Here is a 22,154-nt window from a genome sequence, read left to right as displayed (position 1 = left end):
GGCTCCCTGCATGGAGCCTGCTTCTCCCTCTGTGTCTCTCATGAATAAATAAATAAAATCTTAAATGAACAAACAAAAACCTTTAGAACATTTTCAAAAGAGAAAAACAAGACCCAAAAACCTTAAAGTATTTTCAAACTTTTAGGAAATCAGAAAGAATCGTATAACATACCTAATTTTAAAGATGTTTCAGATAGTTAGATTATATAAAGTGTAACATTTTAAATTATGTTAATAGAGTTTAGAAATTTTATTTCTCAAAAATTATTTCTCATATAAATTTAGGCTTTTTTTAAACTGTTAATTTAGTATTTGCTAGTACATGGTTTTTTATTTTGTGTTTTGAAATCATTTCATAGTTTCTGAATTATCTCCCCTTGTTTATGATAATAAAACATTGGAAATCAAATAACAAACCTCTTGCAATATAATTTTCTTTTTCATGTGAAATGACATTTAATAAATACTCTTTTAAGAATGGTCTTCCAGTTTTATAAATCCACATTTATAGAGGTCTTCTACTTTAAATATATCAACATTTGAGATTTTCTTATAAATACTGAAATTAAGGATCAGTATTTATTCCCTTACCTTTCAGTAATTAGCTCTTCTTTCTAAAATTGAAATGAAGAAAGGTTAAAGACTCTGCTCATATTCTAGGCATTGGCTTAAAAATCCTAACATTCACCTGAACTTTTATCTAATTTATTTACTTATTTTTAATTATTTATTTATTTATTCATGAGAGACACAGAGAGAGAGGCAGAGACATAGGCAGGCTCCATGCAGGGAGCCCAATGTGGGACTCAATCCCAGGACTCCCAGGATCATGCCCTGGGCCCAAGGCAGACGCTCAGCCGCTGAACCACCCAGGTATCCCTCATCTGAACTTTTAGAAACTACTTTTCTACCTATTTCTTGATTGCTGAGTATTTAGTCTGCGTGTTTTTCTATTTTTTATATGTAAATATAGGAGTGTTTGCTTCACTCTGAAAATGACTAATTCCATGAGCATGTTTATCAAAGGCTTTTAAGATAACTTGGGGAAAGCATATATTATAATGTAAAGGGGAGAAAGGAGGGAACAATTGTATATTTATAGGGAAAAGACTAGAAGGAAACATAAATGAGAGGCTGTTAAAAATGTAGGACAGTACAGGCAATATTTGTCTACGTAGTGGTCATCCTCTCTGCCTGTAAGAACCCCAGATGCTTTAAGCACTGCCTTAGCACTGCAGGTGAGCCTTGTGCTAGGCCAGCAGTCCTGCCTGCCTGCTTCCCAGGCAGTGGGGACAGGCACCTTAGAGAGAAGCATGACCTTCTCTGCTTTATCCTAAGTAGGTGCCTGCTTTCCTGTTTGTTTAATGACTCCACTGAAATCCTATCATATGGGTAGAACTTCTGCCTTTGATCACTTTTGGTTCTTTCTTTCTTTCTTTCTTTTGTTGCTCTGGGCTTTCTGGTTAGATCATCTGTCTTATCTATCTAACTTTGGTCTTCTGTGTGAGAAGTATTTACATTTCAGGAAGCTTTGCTTTAAAAAAAAAGATTTTATTTATGTATTTGAGAGAGACAGAGAACACAAGCAGGGAGAGCAGCAGGCAGAGGGAGAAGAAGAAGCAGGCTCCCTGCTGGCTGAGCAAGGAGCCCAACATGGGACTCAATCCCAGGACCCTGGGATCATTCATTATCTTAGCCAAAAGTGGATGCTTCACTGACTGGGCCACTCAGGTGCCCCAGCTTTGCTTTTTAATATGAGAAATAAAAGCTCTTTGGACTTTTATGGAAAACTTTTACCAAATGTATTTTTCCCATCCAATTTCCTCTATGGTCTGCTATGACACTTAAAAAAACAAAACAAAAACACAAAACTGAACACTTGGTTTCCCTTTCTGCCTCCTTTTTGTTTTCTAGTGCTTTTATTGCTTGGAACAGTATCCCCTTACTCCCCACCTCCCAGCTCCACCCTGCTTGGTTTACCAGGCTAACTTTACTTCATGGTTGTTCCAATAAGTTCATAATCCTGAAAGAATGATCATGTGTCCTAAAACCAAACTGACTCCCTTTTCTACTATTTAATAATTGTATAAACTGTTGTTTTAGTTTCTATATCTGTGAGATGGGATAGTAAAGTTATTTAAGCCATAGAGCTTCATAAGATTAAGTTGGTTAAATCAGATCAGATGTATTAGTGAGCATTTAACAAAGTTTTAGTTATTAGGTGTTGCTTACATCTCTCTCTGTATACATACAGACACACTCAGAGATTTTTTGATGTATATTTTCCATCCCCTATTTAATTGTAAACTGCTTTGTTTCCCTCAGCTTTACTGAGATAGTATGTATTTTGGGTATACAATGTGATGATTTAATATGCATGTACATTGTGAAGTGATTACCACAGTTGAGCTAATTAAACATATCCACATTTACATAGTTTGTGTGTGTGTGTGTGTGTGTGTGTGTGTAGTGAGAACACTTAATATCTATTCTTTAGCAAATTCCAAGTGTAGAATTCAGTATTATTCACCATAGTCACCATATTATACATTAGATTCCCAGAACTTAACTCATTTGATAACTGAAAGTTTGTATCCTTTGACAAGCATCTTCTGGTTCCTTCCTCGCAAGTACCATTTTACTTTCTGGTTCTATGAGGTTGGCTTTTTTAGATTCCACATATAAGTAAGATCGTATGGTATCTGTCTTTGTGTGTCTGGCTTATTTCACTTAGCAAAATGTCCTCTGGGCTCACCCATGTTTCAAATAGCAGGTTTTCTCCTTTTTAAAAATGGCTGAATAATTTTGCATTGTGTGTGTCTGTATATATATTATACACATACATATAACACCACATTTTATTTAGATTTTATTCATTTATTCATGAGAGACACAGAGGGAGAGAGGCAGAGACATAGGCAGAGGGAGAAGCAGACTCCCTGTGGGTAGCCTAATGCAGGACTAGATCCCAGGACTCCAGGATCATGATCCGAGCCAAAGGCAGACAGATGCTCAACCACTGAGCCACCTAAGTGCTCCATACGTCTCTTTAGATAGTGATTTCATTCCTTTGGGTATAAACTCAGGAGTGGGACTGCTGGATTATAATAGTAGTTCTAATTTCAACTTTTTTGAAGAGCCTCCGTAATGTTTCCCTTAGTGGACATACAACTCACATTCCTCCCGATAGTACACAAAGGTTCCCTTTTTTCCATATCCTTGCTAGCATTTGTTCCCTCTTCTCTTTTTGGTAATAGCTATCCCATCACATTGTGGTTTTGATTTACATTTACCTGATGGTTTGTCAGATTGAGCATCTTTTCAGCATCTGTTTGCCATGTGTATAACTTCTGTGGAAAAATGCCTGTTCAGGTCTTTTGCCCATTTTTTGTTGTTTTGACATACAAGATCATATTAGTTTCAGATGTACAACATATTAATTCAGCAACTCTATACATTACTCATTGCTTTCCATGATAAGCGTTGTCATGATCTATCATCATGTTATTACAGTATTATTGACTGTATTTTCTATTTATAATTTTCATCCTTGTGATGTATTTATTTTATAACTGAAAGTTTGTGCCCCTTAATCCCCATTATCTATTTCACCCATCTTACACCCCACCACCACCCCCCTCTGGCAACCACGAGTTTATTGTCTATAAATCATATGGTATTTGTCCTTCTTTGTCTGACTTAATTCACTTATCATCATGTCCTCAGAGGCCATCCATGTTATCACAGATGACAAGATCTCATTTCTTTTTGCGGCGGAATAATATTCCAGTGTATGTGTTTGTGGGTACACACACCCCACAGCTTCTTTATCCATTTATCTGTAGATGGACACTTGGGTTGATTCCATATCTTGGTTATCTTGGTTATTGTAAATAATCCTGCAGTGAATATAGGGGTACATGTAGCTTTTGAAATTACTGTTTTCAGTTTCTCTAGGTCAATACCCTGTAGTGGAATTACTGGATCATGTGGTATTTCTATTTCTAAATTTTTTGTGGCACCTCCTTACTGTTTTCTGTAGTGGCTGCACCAATTTATATTCCTACCAACAGTACAGGAGGGTTCCTTTTTATCCACATCTTTACCAACACTTGTTATTTGTTTTTTAGATTCCAGTCATTCTGACCGGTATAAAGTTATATCTCCTTTTTTTAAAATTTGCATTTCTCTGATGATTAGTAATGTTGAACATCTTTTCATGTCTGTTGGCCATCTTTTTATGTCTTTGGGAAAATGTGTATTCAGGCCCTCTGCCCATTTTTTAATAAGATTTTTTTGGTGTTGAATTGTATAAGTTTTTAAGAATATTTTTTGGATATTAACTCCTTTTTGGGTATGTCATTTGTAAAATCATCTCTTATTCAGTAGATTGGCTTTTTGTTTTGTTGGTTTCCTTTGCTATGCAAAAAAGCTTTTTATTTTGGTGTGGTCCCAACAGTTTATTTTTGCTTTTCTTTCCCTTGCCTGAGGAGACATATCTAGAAAAATGTTGCTAAGGCTGATGTCAAAGAGATTACTGCCTATGTTTTTTTCTAGGAGTGCTGTGGTTTCAGATGTCACATGTAGGTCTCTAAAGCATTTTGAGTATATTTTTGGGTATGGAGTGAGAAAGTGGTCCAGTTTTATTCTTTTGCATATCACTGTCCTGTTTTCCCAGCACCATTTATTAAAGAATTTGTCTTTTGCCCATTCTTTCCTCCTCTGTCATAGATTAACCATATAAGCATGAGATTATTTCTGAGCTCTCTGTTCTAATGATCTTTGTGTCTGTTTTTTTGTCAGTGCCACACTTTTTTGTTTACTACAGCTTTGTAGTATGTGGTATATCTTGAAATTGGGGAGGGAAACTCGGGTGGCTCAGCGGTTTCGTGCCACCTTTGACCCAGGGCATGATCCTGGGGACCCGGGGTCAAGTCCCATGTCGGGCTCCCTGCATGGAGCCTGCTTCTCCCTCTGCCTGTGTCTCTGCCTCTCTCTCTCTCTCTCTCTCTGTCTCTCATGAATAAATAAATGAAATCTTTGGGAAAAAAAAGAAACTGGGGATTGTGATACCTCCAGTTTTGTTGTTCTTTCCTAGGATTGTTTTGGCTATTCAAGGTCTCTGTGGTTCCATACAAATTTTAGTATTACTTGTTCTAGTTTTGTGAAAAATGCTGTTGATATTTTAATGGAGGTTGCATTGAATCTAGACTGCTTAATTTTTTAATTGAGTTTTTGTGCTTTTGCTATTGGGCTGTGTAAATTAATTGTAGACCTTTTTTAAAAAAAATTTGTTTATTAGAGTGGACATGTGTGTGATGGGGGAGGGAAGAGGGAGAGAGAAAGTGAGTCCTCAAGCAGACTCCCCACTGAGCACAGAGCCTGACCCTGGGCTTAATCCCAAGTCACTGAGATCATGACCTGAGGTGAAATCAATAGTTCAACCAATTGATCACCCAGGTACCCCAATTGTAAACTACTTTTTAAAAAGATTTTGTTTATTTATAAATATTTTATTTATTTTTAAAGATTTTATTCATTTATTTATTTGAAAGTGGAAGAGTGAATGAGTGAGAGAAGCGGGGTGGGCAGAGGGAGAGGTAGAAGCATACTCCTAGCTGAGCAGGAAGCCTTATGTGGGGCTTGATTTCGGGACTCCAGGATCATGACCTGAGCCAAAGGCAGATGCTTAAACAACTGAACTACCCAGGCACCCCTAGATTTTATTTATTTATTTTAGAGAGAGAGTGAGCGAGCAAGGAGGGGTATGAGGGGAGAGGGAGGGAGAAAGAATCCAAAGCGAACATCATGCTGTGCCCAGAGCCTGATGTGGGGATCTATCCCACCACCTGAGCAGAATCAAGAGTCAGACGCTTAACTGACTTAGCCACTCAGGTGCTCCTGTAAACATCTTAATAGCAAGGATCATGCTAATTATTCCTCACGTAAGCAGACTCCATAATCTTGGCATAATGTGTAGACCATTAGCTTTGACTCTGGGAGTAGAGCTTCATGATATCTTTTGAATGAGATGAGGATTTAGAAATCAGCTCTTTTAGGATAACCTTGAAATATTTCAATGAGGAGATAAAAATTACTGACACAAGCCTGTTGTTTATGTATTAGATTAGTATAGCTTTATGTTGTCTGTGGGAATAAAACCTTTTTCTGAGTAAATGAGTAAGACTTTAAAGAGAGAAGATCTTTGAAAGGTATAAAGGCTTATCTTCAAATAATATCTAAATAGAAATGATTATCTGATCATAAATGAGAAGAATATGAAAATGTTAAATATGCTAATGCTCAGACTCAACAGTCAAAAAACTAACTCTTTTTCAGTTATCTTAACATTTGAAACTTTGACTAGAAAGGATTTATACTCTGGAAATTTGAATGAAAAGGCCTTACTAAAATATCTAGCCCAAATGTTATTACTTTAGAGATGGAAGGACTGAAGTTTATATCTCTCCTATCATTCTAAATTTGTGTTTTAACGATATATTTTAATTTATTTTTATAGTTATGGCAGTGAATGCATTTTTTTTTCCGAAAAGCTTTTATGATTTGCCTCTGGGGCTATATATATTTTCCTCACACAAACCAAATGCTGATTCTGTGAGGCTTCATTCATGTCTACTCTTACATCGTATTCTAATTTTGTTTATATACTTAAAAATACTTTGATCTTCTTTTTCTTTCTTTCTTTCTTTCTTTTTTTTTTTTTTTTGCTTAATCTACATTAGGATAGATGCAGAATTTGATCGGTGTTTATGGAGATTTACCAGTTTTATTATCTTTTTATTTTTCAATTTTTTTTTAAAGATGGACCAGTTTTTAATTGATGACATTTGTAAGAATACCTGGCTTTTATCCTACACTTTCTAGACTTTTTTCCCCACTTCAGTGAAATTGAAAATCAAAATATAGCTGTTATGTGCATTTATTATTTGGCCATGAAGGTATTTGGAAAACCCACTGGCCTTTGTGTATTTAGCAAAAGCATTCATTACAAAATACACTGGACATGCTAAGATTAAGATGAGTACTTTCTATTTTCTGGTAAAGCATTTTGGTTTCAATCAATGTAGACTCTCCCCATCCCACCCCAGCTCTGTAAAAAAAAAAAAAAAAAAAAAAATTTTTAAAATAAATCTTCTCTTTGTCATCCTTACTAAATAATATTATTAAGGATTCATAATAATAACCAAATATCTATCACTTAATTATATTAAATATTCTTGCCCAAAACACTTATTGTTTGTCATTTGTTCTGTCTCTTCAGGTTTTTTAAAAGATTTTATTTATTTATTCATGAGAGACCCAAAGAGACAGAGCCTAGGCAGAGGAAGAAGCAGGCTCATTCCCTGAGCCAAAGGCAGACACTCAACTGCTGAGCCACCTAGGCATCCCCCTTCAATTAAGTTTTTAAGTTGAACTTAAAGTTGCCTTTTTGTTGTTTTTAATGATAAAATACTTCTCAGGAGTTATTGGGAATAAGTACATCTCTCACATGATATTCCAACATAGATATTCTAATTTGTATTGAACTGTTAGGGTTGCAAAACTCTTGACTTTTATTCATAGGGATTTTTGTGTGTACGGCTTGTGACTCTTTTCAACTTTATCAAGATATAATTTACACTAAACTCCATATGTTTAAAGTATGCTATTTGATCAGTTTTGATATATATAATTACCTATGAAAAACCATCACCTTTCCCCACAGTTTCTTTGTGCCTCATTATACCTTTGTAACCTGTCCCTTCCTTTACTCACATCTCCTGCCGAGTCCTGACTAGTTTTCTGTCACTATAGTTTATATTCGCTAGAATTTTTACAGAAATGTAGTTATATAGTATATATGTACATCCATGGCTTTTTTGCTTAGCATAGTAATTTGACATTCATGCATGTTACAGCTTGTAGCACCAGTTGGTTCCTTTTTATTGCTAGGTAGTGTTAACAGATATGTCACTACCTATCCATTTATCAATTGATTGACATTTGGGTTTCCAGGTTTGGCTTCTAAAATTAATACTCCTGTGAATGCTTGTATAGAAATCTTTGTGTGGACATAAAAATTCATTTCTTTTAGCTAAATACCTAGAATTAAAGTGGCTAGGTCCAATGGACTGTACAACATTTTTTTTTCTTTCTTAAGTAGGCTTCATGCTGGGCAACACATGGAGAGCTCTCTAATGCGCAGTGCTTGAACTCATGACCCTGAGATCAAGATCCCAGCAGAAATCAAGAGTCAAACATTTAATCAACTGAGCCATCCAGGCTCTTGTAAAACTTTTTAAGAAAAGTATATTTTTCCATGTGGTTGTACCCATCTTGTATTCCTGTCAGCGGTACATGAGGATCCTTGCTAGCACCTGGTATGGTTGGTCTTTTTCCTGTTTGGCACCCTAGTGTAAATATGGTGGCATATTGTTGCAATTTAATTTCCCTAATGGTCTGTAGTGTTGAGCATCCTTCCATGTGTTAATTTGGCCTTTTCTATAAATTATTTTGTGTAGTGTCTGATCATACCTTTTGACCATTTTCTCACTGAGTTGTTTGACTCAATTTTTTTTTAAAGTAAAAAAAAGGGGATCCCTGGGTGGCTCAGTGGTTTAGCACCTGCCTTTGGCCCAGGGCGTGATCCTGGAGTGCTGGGATTGAGTCTCATGTCAGACTCCCCACATGGAGCCTGCTTCTGCAACACCCCCACCCCCACCCCCGTCTATCATGAATAAAAATCTTTAAAAAAAAAAAAAAAAGAAAGAAAGAAACAACCACTGTGAAGTTCTGTGCTTCGCTATTGGCTGATATGGTTAAAAAATAATAATAAAGTAAAAAAAAAGTACTTATTGTGGAACAGAAGAAATGCAATTCAGGTTAAGCAAGCTCTGGTGAACTATAGCCAAATACTCTTCTTATTTTTAAGTTGTAAGAGTTCCTTATATACTCTGAATATAGTTATTTTTTCTGATAATTGTATTGCAAATGTTTTTTTTTTTATGGCAGGCCTTTTTGTCTTTTTAGTGGTACTTGTTTTGTTTTGTTTTAAAATTTTATTTATTTATTCATGAGAGACACAGAGAGAGAGAGGGAGGCAGAGACACAGGCAGAGGGAGAAGCAGGTTCCATGCCCGGGTCTCCAGGATCATGCCCTGGCCAAAGGCAGTGCTAAACCACAGAGCCACCCAGGCTACCCTTTAATGGTACTTTTGAAGAGTTTACTTTCATTTTGATGAAGCCCACCCTTCCCTTTTTGTAAATAAATCATGCAATTTGTGTCCTAAAAAATTGTCTAGCCTAAGGTTATGAAGGTGTTCTCCCATCTTTTAGAATTTTAATGTTAAACTGTATGGTTTTAAATTACTTCAAATTTAAATTTTAAAATTTTGACCTATTTTGAGTTAATTTTTATGTATAATATGAAGTTAAGATCAGTGTTGTTTTCTTTTTTTCCACATGGGCATCCCATTAATCTATTTCTGTTTGTTGAAAAGACTTTTTTTTTTTTCTCTCCAGTGATTTGCCTTTGCTTCTTTACTAAAAATGAATTCATCAAACATGTATTAGTCTATTTCTGAATTCTTGTTTTCTGTTCCATTGATCTGGTGTGTCTCTTTATACCTGTTCCAAAGGTCTTGATTACTGTTGCTTCATAGTGAATCTTGGAATCAGGTAGAGTAAATTATCCAATTTTGTTCTTTTTAAAAATTGCTCTGGTTATTCTAGGTCTTTTTCATTTCAATGTAAATTTATTTAGTTTCTACTAAAAAGCCTGCTGTAGTTTTTATTAGAATTGCTTTGAATATACACACCCATTTGGAAAAAATGCAGTTTTAACAATATTGAATTTTCCAATCCATGAACTTAGGACATCTTTCTTTATATTGGTGTTTATTCCCCCCACCTCAGTATTTTGTAGTGTTCAATGTAGATGCCTTGGTTTTCTTTTGTTTTGTTTGTTTTATTTTTTAAGTAAGCTCTATGCCCAACGTGGGACTTGAACTCATGATCAAGAGTCATAAGCTTTATAGACTGAGCCAGCCAGGCATCCCTAGATGTCTTTTGTTAAATTTATATGTAGAACTGTGCATTTTTTTTTGACACTCTACTATAAATAGGATTGTTTGTCTAATTTCACTTTCCAACCATTTTTTTCCAGTATATTAACTTTCTATCTTGCAATTTTGTTACATCACACAAAATCAGAATTTGGCAAATTTACTTATTATAGTATTTAGTAGATTCCTTGGGATTTTCTGTAAGTAGGGAGAGTTTTATTTGTTCTTTTGCAATCTTTTTGGCTATTGTTTTTGTTTTTCATACCTTATTTCAGAGGCTTAGAACCTCCAGAACAATGTTGAATAGGAGTGGTGAAAGCAGATATCCCTTACTTCTTCTTATCTCATGGGGAGAAATTCAGTCTTAAACCATTAGTTATGATGTTAGCTGTCTGTTTTCGTAGGTGTTCTGTTTCTGAGGAAGGTTCCTGCTAATCCTGGTTTACTGAGAATTTTTATCATTATTGGGTTTGGGTTTTTGTTAAAAGCTTTTCTCCCCACATTTATTGAAATAATCATGTTGAGGTTTTTTTGCTTTATCCTTTTGATATGGTAAATTATATTAACTGATTATCAGCAATGTAAGCAAATGTTGCATTTCTGGGATAAACCCTACTTGGTCATTTTATTATCCTTTTTATATATTATTAAGTTTAAGTTTTTAATATCTTCTGAAAGATTTTGGCATCTGTATTACTTAGGGTTTTATATTTTTTTGTGGTAATATCTGTCAGGTTATTAGAATTATGATGGCTTCAAAACTCAAGTGGGGCACTGATCCTTCTGTTTGAAAAAGTTTGCATAGTTTTTGTATTGTTTTTTCCTTGACCAATAGAATTCACTGGTGAAACCATCTGAGAATGCAGTTTTTTTTGTTGGATTCTATTAATAAAACCAGTTCTTTAATAAACATAGGAATATTTGGATATTATTCTTTTTCTCCTTGAATCAATTTTGGTAAGTTTTATTTTCCAAGAATTTGTTCATTCATATTGTCAAATTTGTTGTCATAAGGTTATTTTTAGTGTTTCTTACCCTTTGAATGTTTAATGTTTAATGTAGGATTGATGGGAATTCTGATCTGATTTGTCTTCTCTATTTTAATTGGTCTCAGTAAGGGTTTGTCTTTTTTTTTTTTCAAGGAACCAGATTTTGGTTTCATTAATTTTTTCTATTGTCAGTCTTTTAAAAACAATTTTTTAAAAATCTGCTCTTATCTTTATTATTTCCTTCTTCCTACTTCTAGTTTACATTGCTTTTTTTTCCCTCAGCTGTTATCTTCTTCAGTATTTAGACCATTAACATTGAATGTAATTATTGGTATGTTATAATTAGATCTGCCATTTTATTGGTTGTTTTGTTTATCCTTTCTGTTTTTTTATTCTTCTACTCTTTGCCTTTTAAAAATTATTTGAGTAATTTTTAATATTCAATTTCATTTATCTATTGACTTTTTGGATATATTTCTGTGTTTTTATTTTTATTTTTCTAAGTACTATAGGGATTAAATATATCTATCTAGTTTTTTTAGATTTCGTTTAGAGGTAATATTATGTTACTTCAAATAAAATGCGTAAGCTTGCAACCATATAAGGCCCTTACTCTTACTCCATAGACCTTTATATTAAAGTTATCCTAGGTATTACATTAATATACATTTTTTTTTTACATTAATATACATTGAAAGCCCTACTAGACAGTGTTACAATATTTTCTTTCAACAGTCTACATATCTTACGGAGCTTTATAAGAAAAATATAATTTTATATTTACCTAGATATTTACCATTTCTGTTGCTCTTCATTCTTGAAGGTCTAAGTTTCTCTCGAACATTTCCATTTGATTTTTTTTTTAAAGATTTTATTTATTCAAGAGAAACACACAGAGAGAGGCACAGATATAGGCAGAGGGAGAAAGCAGGCTCCATGCAGGGAACCTGACATGGGACTCGATCCCAGGTCTGCAGGATCATACCCTAGGCCGACAGTGGCGCTAAACGGCTGAGCCACCTGGGCTGCTCCATTTGATTCTTTTTAAGCTAGCTTTCTCTTCTCTGCAGAGACCATGTGTGTTTTCATTCACTTTATTTGTGTTTACCTTTACCTCATGGAACATAGGGATAATAGCTGCTCTAAAAAGCCTTTGTGGGGATCCCTGGGTGGTGCAGCAGTTTGGCGCCTGCCTTTGGCCCGGGGCGCGATCCTGGAGACCCGGGATCGAGTCCCACATCGGGCTCCGGGTGCATGGAGCCTGCTTCTCCCTCTGCCTATGTCTCTGCCTCTCTCTCTCTCTCTCTCTCTCTCTCTCTGTGACTATCATAAATAAATAAAAATTAAAAAAAATAAAATAAAAAGCCTTTGTGATTATTGCAATATTTGTATTATCTAGGATTTGGGATCTGTTGAGATTACAAACTTTCTTTGAGAATTTGTGAGATTCTCCTGGTTCTTTGTATGTTGAGTAATTTTGGATTACATCCTGGATATTGTGGATTTCATGTTAGGTTCTGTGCGCTGTGGTAATCCCCTGCACAGTGCCAGTGTTTGTTTGAGCAGGTTTTCATCCTGATTAGTTTCAAACTACAAGTTCTATCTGCTGTTGGCACACAGAGGTTCCATTGTCAGATCAGTTTTCGAGACTTTTGCTATGCTGCTTTTGTTTTGTCCTGCAGCTCAGGTGTGAGCCTGAGTCTCATGGGAGTTCATTTATAGAATTACGTGATCCTCACACTCCCTGCCCACAGAGGCTCTTTTTTTTTTTAGTTCCTTTGGCCAGAAGGACTGGGTTTCTATCAGAGCTTTACTGTTTGCTCCTCAGCTTCACTGTGTAACTTCATGTCTGGGCCCACCCTTGGGGCATAGCTACTAGAGAAAAGTGAACAAAATGAGGGGAGCTTTTGCCTCTCTTCTAAAATCTACTTTTCTTTACTTCTTACTGTCCTCAGAGAGTTGCTTTTTTTTAAAGTTTTGCCCAGTTTTTAGTTTTAAGTGGGACAGGGATTGTAGTGGGTATATATATATATATATATATATATATATATACACTACCATAGCCAAACTAGAACTCTGATTTTTGACACTTAGAAATCTTAGATATGTGGTATTTGTTTTCATAAATTATTTTATTTTTTCAAATTACAGTAATACATGCAACCAATATATATAAAAATAGTAACAAAATACCTTGAACCAAGATGTTATCACCATGGTTCGTCTGTATAGCATAGAACTGAAAAGAAGGTGGGATTGTAAGATTTGATTTATTTGCTTCATCTCTGTGTTACTATCTTTGTCTTGGATCTGAGGGGAACCCAGCTGTGAATGGCATTTGAAGTACCTGTGGTTAAAAGAAATGTATGAGGGACTATTCCAACTTTATCCTTAAGGCAGCATTTGGACTTTTGTGTTAGTAAATAAGTCTAGGAGATATATCTTCTTCACACTTCAAGGTGATTTAGTTTTTATTAGGTCCATTCTTACCAGTATCCAACTGAGACCAGTGACAATTAAGGAACAGGGCTTTAAATGAGGGGGAAAGAGACAGAAGGGTATTAGTTGACAGGTGTCGGGCCCAAGCTGGGGTTGCAGTGCATTCCGTTGTCACTAATGGATGTAAGATGAATGGGAAGCAGAGAGGGAGTAAAAGGGCCTGAAGACAGGGTTTGTCTAATGTTCGTAATAGGTGAATGTTTTTGCAGAAAAGGTTCACAGAGGATGGGGAATTATTTCCTGAATTCTAGGAAGAATGGTAAACAGCAAATGCTCTTAAATGCCTCACAAGGAGCTGATGATGATTATAATATCCTTTGGAACCTAGGGCTTGTTATACTTTGTCTGTCTGTGATTCTTTCACAATAGCTGTGAAATATTTAAAGTGAGGCATATAATTATTTTATCTACAGAACAGTGACAGTAGTCTATACTTTTATTATTATGGATTAGTATCGATGATGCTAATTTCATAACCTGAATTGAGGAATATTTATTTGATCTTTCTCAGTGGAATGGTTTTAGTAAAAGGACTATTTGTTCCTTGAAAGCTAGCTCAAACACACCCCTAAGATTCTTTTTTCTTGGGATCTTTTTACTGTTACATCTTTACATTTCCAGTTATTTCTTGGTCTATTAAATATATTATGCCTTTTTAAAAGATCATTTTGGAAATTTACAGTGAAGTAGAAATACATCCATTTTCTCTAGATTCTCTGTTGCATAGAATTAAGACATAACACTTAAGGGATGCCTGGGTGGCTCTGCTTTTGGCCCGGGGCATGATCCTGGAGTCCTGGGATCGAGTCCCACATCGGGCTCCCTTCATGGAGCCTGCTTCTCCCTCTGCCTGTCTCTGCCTCTCTCTCTCTCTCTCTCTCTCTGTGTCTCTCATAAATAAATAAATAAATATATATATATATTTAAAAAACGCTTAAGCAAAAATTCTAAAGGAAAAATACGAGCAAATTGGACCCTGTTATGTAGTAAAAGAGTGACATGCATATCTAAGTTGGGTTTTTACATAAATTCTAGGATAGTTTCTACTAGAAATATATTACTATAATTTAGTATGCTACTCTAGAAAGAAATACATGGTCATCTTATTAAACACTTAAAAAAGCCTCTGAACAAATTTAGCAGTCATTTCTAATGAAAACTTTAAGTCAAGTAATACTAGGAAACTGCCTAAGCATGGTAAAAGCTATTTACAACAGCAAACATAACTATTCATAACCTATTTCATTAGTTGTGAAATACCAAAACTATCACCATGAAAGTCAGGGGCAATATAAAAATTCCTGCTGTCCCAGCTATTGTATAGCTTAGCTTTATTGGTTTAGGCAAATAACATAAGCTTAAATTCTTTATTCCCAAAGGATATAGATCTAGAAAACCCGAGAGACTCATCTGAGAGACTTAGCACGGTTAAGAAAATGTGTAAAGTGGCTGGGTACCAAGAAGATAGTTAAATCAATAACTTTATTTTGCAATAAATAGTAAAGAATTGAAATAGATCAAGACAATGTTTTCTCATATTATGTATATGAAATATTTGTATTACTCTGCTTTTAGGAATAAGAGTTTACTGCTTTTGTAAAGCTCAACAAAAAAGAGGTATGATCTGTCAGTTTTAAGAGCATTATGAAGATTAAGTAAGATGAAACACATTAAAATTTTCTGGAAAATTATCAGGGTGCCTCATTTGGTTGAGTGTCTGACTTTTGATTTTAGCTCGAGTCATGATCTCAGGGTCCTGGGATCAAGCCCCTTGTCAGGGCTTGTCCCTCTTCCTCTGTTCCTCCTTCCATCCTTTCTCTTTCTCTCTCATATAAATAAATAAAATCTTTAAAAATACATTTTTTTGGAAAATTGTCAAGCTTCCCTACACAATGTATTGAGTGAGAAATAGTGAAAGAAGAGAATAGCAGTCATAGTTTCTAAAGAGAATTGGCAGTGAGAAGTCGCCTGCTTCAGAACTGAATCCAGAGACCCCTCACTTAAATATGGCAGCTTGACCACATGTGTTTTCTTCCATAAAGTCTGCAGTGAACACAAAGGAAGCCTAACAGATATTAACTCACAGGGAGAAAGATAGCAGTTTAAAAGATAGTGAACAAAGGGTTTTAAGAATTTTCTAGAACCAGAGAGTGAATGGAGTGGTAAGTGAGTTTAGAGAAAGGTGCAACCTAATGCCTGGGGAGGGGCAATATAGATGAGATGGGGTACAAGTCAGCTGTTTCTGGGAATGTCTTGACAGGCTTCAGAGTGTTTGGTGGCTGCTGCAGGCAGAGGTCAGTTTTGGAGGTGAAATGGAAGTTCTTTAAAAATCTGTATCGAGATCTTTTGGGATGTCTTCTCCTGCATTCCCAGCAGACAGGTGACTTCTTCAGTCCCATTTTTCCTGGGGAGATGGGATGAGAGCATTAGAACCAGAGATGCTCCTGACAGAAGAGTGAGCTTGGGGTTGAAAATAAAGGGAGTATGTGCTCGTGTACACATGGAAGTGTAGGCCCCTTCATTTTCTCCTTTCTTTTCTGCTCCTCGAAAGCCAGCACCCTCCCATACACTTCTGTCTGGCAAAACCGAGCAACTTCAACAAGGAGACCTCTGCATATTGACATTTGGAGGTCTCCCAGTGAAAGGTGGTGACTGGGCACATTTGACCATTGTGTATAGAAGCCCATCAGTCAATAGACCTGGCACCCACACCCATTTTTTAATGCCTTACTTTTAAGTATGAAGGAGCACCCAGGGGTCGATCACCAGATATATGAGGAAAGCCTCACAAGTGAGAGACCCAAAGCAATCAGCCAACAAACAAAACAGGAATTAAATGACATAAGAAGCAAGAAAATGAAAGAACAGGGGCACCTGGGTGGCTCAGTCGTTGAGCCATCTGCCTTTGGCTCAGGTCGTGATTCTGGGGTCTTGGGATCCAGTGCCACATCGGGCTCCCTGCAGGCAGCCTGCTTCTTTCTCTGCTTATGTCTCTGCCCTTCTCTGTTTCTCATGAATAAATAAATAAAATCTTTAAAAAAAAGAAAATTAAAGAACAAAATACTGTCCTCACAAAAACAAAAACACATCAAAAGGGTAAAAGATGTTGTGCCCATTATGAAAAAAAAAAATAGAGTACTAGAAATAGAGTTAAGGTCAAGAAAGCTTTTGGCAATATGAAAGAGCCCTAGGCAACCTGAGGGCACAATCCTAGGACCCTGGGATTTTGGCAGTATTAAAAAAAAGAAATCCATGGACGGACTGGAATATGAAATTGAAGAGTATTAGGGCAAAGGACTGTCATTTTAAAAATCTGAATGCTTATTAATATTTAATACTCTTTTTTTTAACTATTTGCATCTACTATTTGCATCATGAAAATATTCATTACTTTTGGAGTATTTTTGTTGAGGAAGAAGACAGGGTTGGTTTCACATTGGCTGTTCATGAACAAATAATGCCTGATGGGGATTTTGGAGTGTTGGGGTTGCATTGGGTATTTTGGACAGACATTAGTACATTATACATTATTTACCACCTTTTGCAAAATTACCAGTGTTTTTCGGGAGCGGAACACAGGCTGTGGGGATTGCTGGCCCTGCTCAGATCGTGCTCTGTCATCAAATGTGTGGTATTGCTCGAATCACTTCATCTATCTGATTCTCATTTTCCTCCTCTGGAATAAGGGGTGGAAATACTGGTCTGTCTCACCTGTATCATAAGGGCTGTGATGATGAAGGGGTAAGAGCTATAAAGCACCTACAACAGTGTGCAGCATGTACTAAGTGCTCATTAAAAGAAGCCGGTGTTATAACCACCAAGTAGATGGGCTGGTATATATGTAGATGGCTAAGAAAAACATATATTTAAAGAGTAACAAATACAACATTAGTGATACAGCAGGCTGCCCTGAGCCAGTAGTATCCACTGAAAGCTTCTTGTTTCCAGAGTCTTGCATCAACATTCCCCAGTACCTGTCAGTGTACCTGGCGCTAAGGAGCTTCAGAAATTAATGAAAGAACCTTTTCCTTGTAACTTCCATTTGTGGTGCTGTTGCCCAGCGCTGGCACTACTCTGTTTCTTATCATTGAAAACAATGTTTTAGTGTGTTTATAAGTGTATAGGAATGAAGTTTTCAGAAACTTAAATGTTGCGTTTCAATTACAGGCGTCGATTAGCAAGGTAAAAGTGACAGAACCATGGCTCAGTTTCCAACACCTTTTGGAGGTAAGTTTTTAAAGATTTTCCTTTTTTAATGTATTCAAGACTTACTTTCTTCTTTTTGTTTTAATAGGCTCCATCCCAATGACCCTGAGATCAAGAATTGCATGCTCTACCGACTGAGCCAGCCAGGCTCCCTGAGAACATTTTTTTTTTTTTTTAAAGATTTTATTTGAGAGAGAGAGCAAGCATGGGGAGGGGCAGAGGGAGAAACAGAGGGCAGAAGCAGACTCCCTGCTGAGCAGGGAGCCCTAGGCAACATGAGGACTCAACCCTAGGACTCGGGTATCATGATTTAAGCCGAAAGTAGACCCTTAACCAACTGAGCCACCCAGGCACCCGCCTCCCGTATTTTTAATATTGTTTCATCTGGATTCCTTGGAAGCATCTCCCAGGCATCATATCATTTCATCCACAAATATTTTAGTGTGTGTTTCTGAGAGACGTGAACTCTCTTAAAGACATAACTACGATACCATTAATCACACCTTTAAAATTCACAGTAATTCCATAATATCCTTAACTATCACATCAGTGTTATAGTTTCCCTGAAGGTCTTCAGACCTTTTTTGTTATGGTGTGTCAGTTCAAATCAGGATCCAAACATTGCTCTCAGTTCACATGTTTCCTACGCCTTTTTTTTTTTTTTCTTACGCCTTTCACTGTTTTCTCTTTGCATCGTACTTGTGGAAGCGACTGGGTCGCTTATTCTGTATTTTTTCCCAAAGCCTGAATTGGAAGCAGGACATTTTTGTTTGTTTTACTTTATCTGCCTGAAACGTATCAATCTGCATAAAAGTTTTTTTTCAGGTAATTTTTCCTAATATTATGATAAAAGTGTTAAATATTAGTTTTGCTTACTGGCCAATTTTTTTTTTTTTTTAAGAGAAGGTGCCATTATTATGTCTGTCTTTTGGCAACTGTCTAATCCAGTCATGAGGAGAGTGAGGCACAAATCACCACCCCTCTGATCACATCTGTTAAAGCCCCCGTGAAATTCCAGTACAGAACTCTGTAAACTTTTCAAAACCATTAGCATTATTGTTTTATTTTTATCCCTCTTGTTAATTCCTGGGCAGGTTTGTGTTCTGTTGTGTTTTTGCTTTTGCTTTTGTTTATAATTCTAGGTTTAAATTTGACAGGGCAGTAGAAGTTGCAGGATTATGAGGCCTCTGAGTGAAGGGATCATAGCTGTTTCAGGCACTATGATGTCTCTGATATCTGACACAGTGCCTGGCCTATATGAGGCAGCCAGTAAATGTTTTCAGTGACTGAATAAATCCCACCCTTCCTGTTGCTGTCCTACCAGACAACATAGAGGGGACGTGTGATGTTCAGACATCTTGCTTTTGTGCTGGTCTCATTCATATTTTGTATGAAACATACATATTGCCTATTCCCCAACTTTTTGGAAAGTATCTGAACTTTTGACAGTCTTCCATCTGTGTAGTCTAAAATTATTTTGATGACATTGAGGAGACCTAGGACTAAAGTGAAGTGTGTGTGTGGGGGGGGGGCAATCTGGTCAGTCTCTGAGCTGAAAGTGAAGGAGAACCCAAATATCATTCTCTTTGGTTTGCCTTTATTTTTTTCCAGGATACTCACTTTTAAATGCATCTTTATTGAGGTATACTTTACGTATCATAAAATTCACCAGTTTACCTGTAAAAGTTAGTGGCTTTTAGTAACTTTACAGAGTTGTGTAATTATCACCACAATCCAGTAGTATTTCAATATGTCATTCCAAAAAGATTTCATGGAATCACATAGGATATGAATTGTGAAGCACTGCCTCTCTTATAACTTTCTCCTGTAACATTTAATAAACCTGAGATTGTAGTTTTAAATTCACTTGTTTCTTGAGCTTATGTAAATAAGTGCCTATTAAATTATGTCTTTATACAGTCTTCCTAACTATAAGATTATAGGACAGGTTTTTTTTTAAATAAAGAATATGTGCCAGTATCATTTTTATTTTTGCCTGTTTTAATTTTTTTTTATTTTTAACAATTTTATTTATTTATTCATGGGAGACAGAGGTAGAGAGGCAGAGGGAGAGGCAAGCTCCCTGCCAGGACCCCAGGATCATGCCCTGAGCCCAAGGCAGATGCTCAACCACTGAGCCACTCAGGCATCAGGCATCCCTACTCTTAATTTTCTAATTTATATGCATAATTTGATGTTAATCAAATTGATGTTAATCAATTTTTTGATGTTAATCAAATAATTGACAAAATACTGAAAAAAATCTGAAAGTACTAGGGAAATAATGCATGTGAGCACTTTGTTATTCTTTTCTCATTGAATAATTTCTTTGTTTTTTCTTTGGGTTGTAGGCAGCCTGGATATCTGGGCCATAACTGTAGAAGAAAGAGCGAAGCATGATCAACAGTTCCATAGTTTAAAGCCAATATCTGGATTTATTACTGGTAATCGGAATCAGTATTTTTATGTTTTTACTTATCAGCAGTGCATATATCTATGGGAAATCTATTACACAAACCTGAGGTGGACATATGACAAAGGGGACATCTGCCTTAGCGTTGGGCCTATATTCTTTCAGTTGCTTTTCCTATATTGCATTCAAACCTGTTTACATTCTATAACGGATATCAAGCCACTTGTTTTAGGTATATCACTGATGGGAATTGGTAAAGGTCAGTGGACCATATTCTTTAAGTAGTAAACCAATGAACTGTGGTCCTTGAGCTAAAATGTTTGTTTAATTCTGATCTTGAACTGGTTTGGGAAATGTAAATAAATGAACAGGTTCTGAATATTAAAAAAAAAAAAAAAAAATCCAGAATTCTCATGTTGTTATATCCTGAAGTTCCTTTTGTACTTTGCCTTTTCTTTTGTGTTTTTTTTTTTAAGATTTATTTATTCATTTTAGGGAGAGAGAGTGAAAGAGAGCATGCGCATGAGTTGAGGGAGGGGAGGGACAAGCAGACTGTGCTGAGCAAGGAGCCAGAAATGGGGCAGATCCCAGGACCCTGAGATCATGACCCCAGTTGAAACCAAGAGTCAATCTGTCATTTAACCTACTGAGCTACCCAGGCGCCCTGCCTTGTTTGGTTACTTTTCAGGAGATAGCTTTAGAAAAAATGGGATCTAGATTTCCTGGTGACTTGTTTTTGTGTGTGTATATCACAGTTCTCTCTAAATAATTCATTCTTAATTGTTGATGTGACTCGTGTAATCATTACTTTTCCCCCATTAATGTAGAAGAAACACTGACAGTTTGAAGTGTAGATATTAGGAATAGCAGAGAACCTAAAAAAGTAGAAGTGTGAGTCATCAGTTGCTTGAGGATCCCTATAGAAGTGCTTTGTCATTTGTCAACTTATTCCCATCTTAATTATTAGCAGATGAACTAAAGTGTACAATCACATGATAGTCCCTTTTTTGAGATGGGTTTTTTTAAGTGTTAAGTTCTAAAGTCAGTGAATTCATGAGTGAATCTGATGGATTCATTTTGCTGTTGCTTATAAACTTAACTATTTGGCTTTTAACATATATTTAATTCAGTTTTTGCAGAATTACTAACCTCTTTCTTATTTTTGTAATTGTGCTATAAGAAAATCTCTGTCAGCTGCTCGTTTTTTTCCTGAAACTTTTTCTAATTAATTTACAGGTGATCAAGCTAGAAACTTTTTTTTTCAATCTGGGTTACCTCAACCTGTTTTAGCACAGATATGGTAAGTTGGAACTTCACATAAGCAGAAGGTAAAATAAAATATTCCAGTAGTATCATTTCTTAAGATCTTGAAGGCAAACATAAATCTCTAGTCTGAAATACTCTACTACTTCTTACCAGAGAATACTTCTGAAAAGTTATCTTTCTAATGTGGAATGTTAGGAGAAAAAAAAGAAAAAGTGGTGACATTTACAGGATCAAAAAATTGAATTTCCAGTGGAGAAATCAACAGTTTGAGATTTTCTCATCAGTTTGTTTTAGCTTCATCTACATCACCCATACTTACCTGAATGTCCCACATTTCTTGCTTTATAATGTAGTGGTCATGTATGTTATTTGACTAAAAAGTAAAGAATATTGGAGGGCCGCGAGTGAAATAACTCGTATTTATTACAGTGTTGTACAAGGTAAAGGCATAATAAACACCATTGAATTCCTTGATTAACTATCACAAAAAAGCATTCAGTCTTTTGAGCTCATAGGAGAGAAAGGGACCATAGAAAAGAGTGGCAAATGTAATTTTGGATTTTAGGTTCATGATTTTGGTTATGCCATGCTGAGGTCTGTTGCCAGGAAATCACATTTTCCTGCACCATGCAGTTCTTGCAATTAATACTTCATTTCTAATGTTGTGGGGGCATCTTTCTGCGTAGTACAAAGAGCACAGGGTTTGTAGTCATAGAC

At 36.0% G+C, this 22,154-nt stretch overlaps 1 protein-coding gene across 8 annotated transcripts in view; it reads left to right on the top strand.

Annotated features, from left to right (window-relative positions):
* Positions 1-22,154, top strand: part of ITSN1 (intersectin 1) — a 215,842-nt gene that overhangs the window by 49,747 nt on the left and 143,941 nt on the right. For all 8 annotated transcript variants that reach the window (XM_072740761.1, XM_072740764.1, XM_072740762.1 and 5 more), the window contains exons 2-4: positions 17,720-17,779; positions 20,110-20,202; positions 21,408-21,471. In XM_072740761.1, coding sequence (XP_072596862.1) covers positions 17,752-17,779; positions 20,110-20,202; positions 21,408-21,471 — 185 coding nt within the window. In that variant the 5' untranslated portion in view covers positions 17,720-17,751. The remainder of the gene's footprint in view (positions 1-17,719; positions 17,780-20,109; positions 20,203-21,407; positions 21,472-22,154) is intronic.

The sequence above is a fragment of the Vulpes vulpes genome, chromosome 15, assembly GCF_048418805.1.
Source record: "Vulpes vulpes isolate BD-2025 chromosome 15, VulVul3, whole genome shotgun sequence".
Lineage (NCBI taxonomy): Eukaryota > Metazoa > Chordata > Mammalia > Carnivora > Canidae > Vulpes > Vulpes vulpes.
This window is presented reverse-complemented; position numbering and strand designations above follow the sequence as displayed.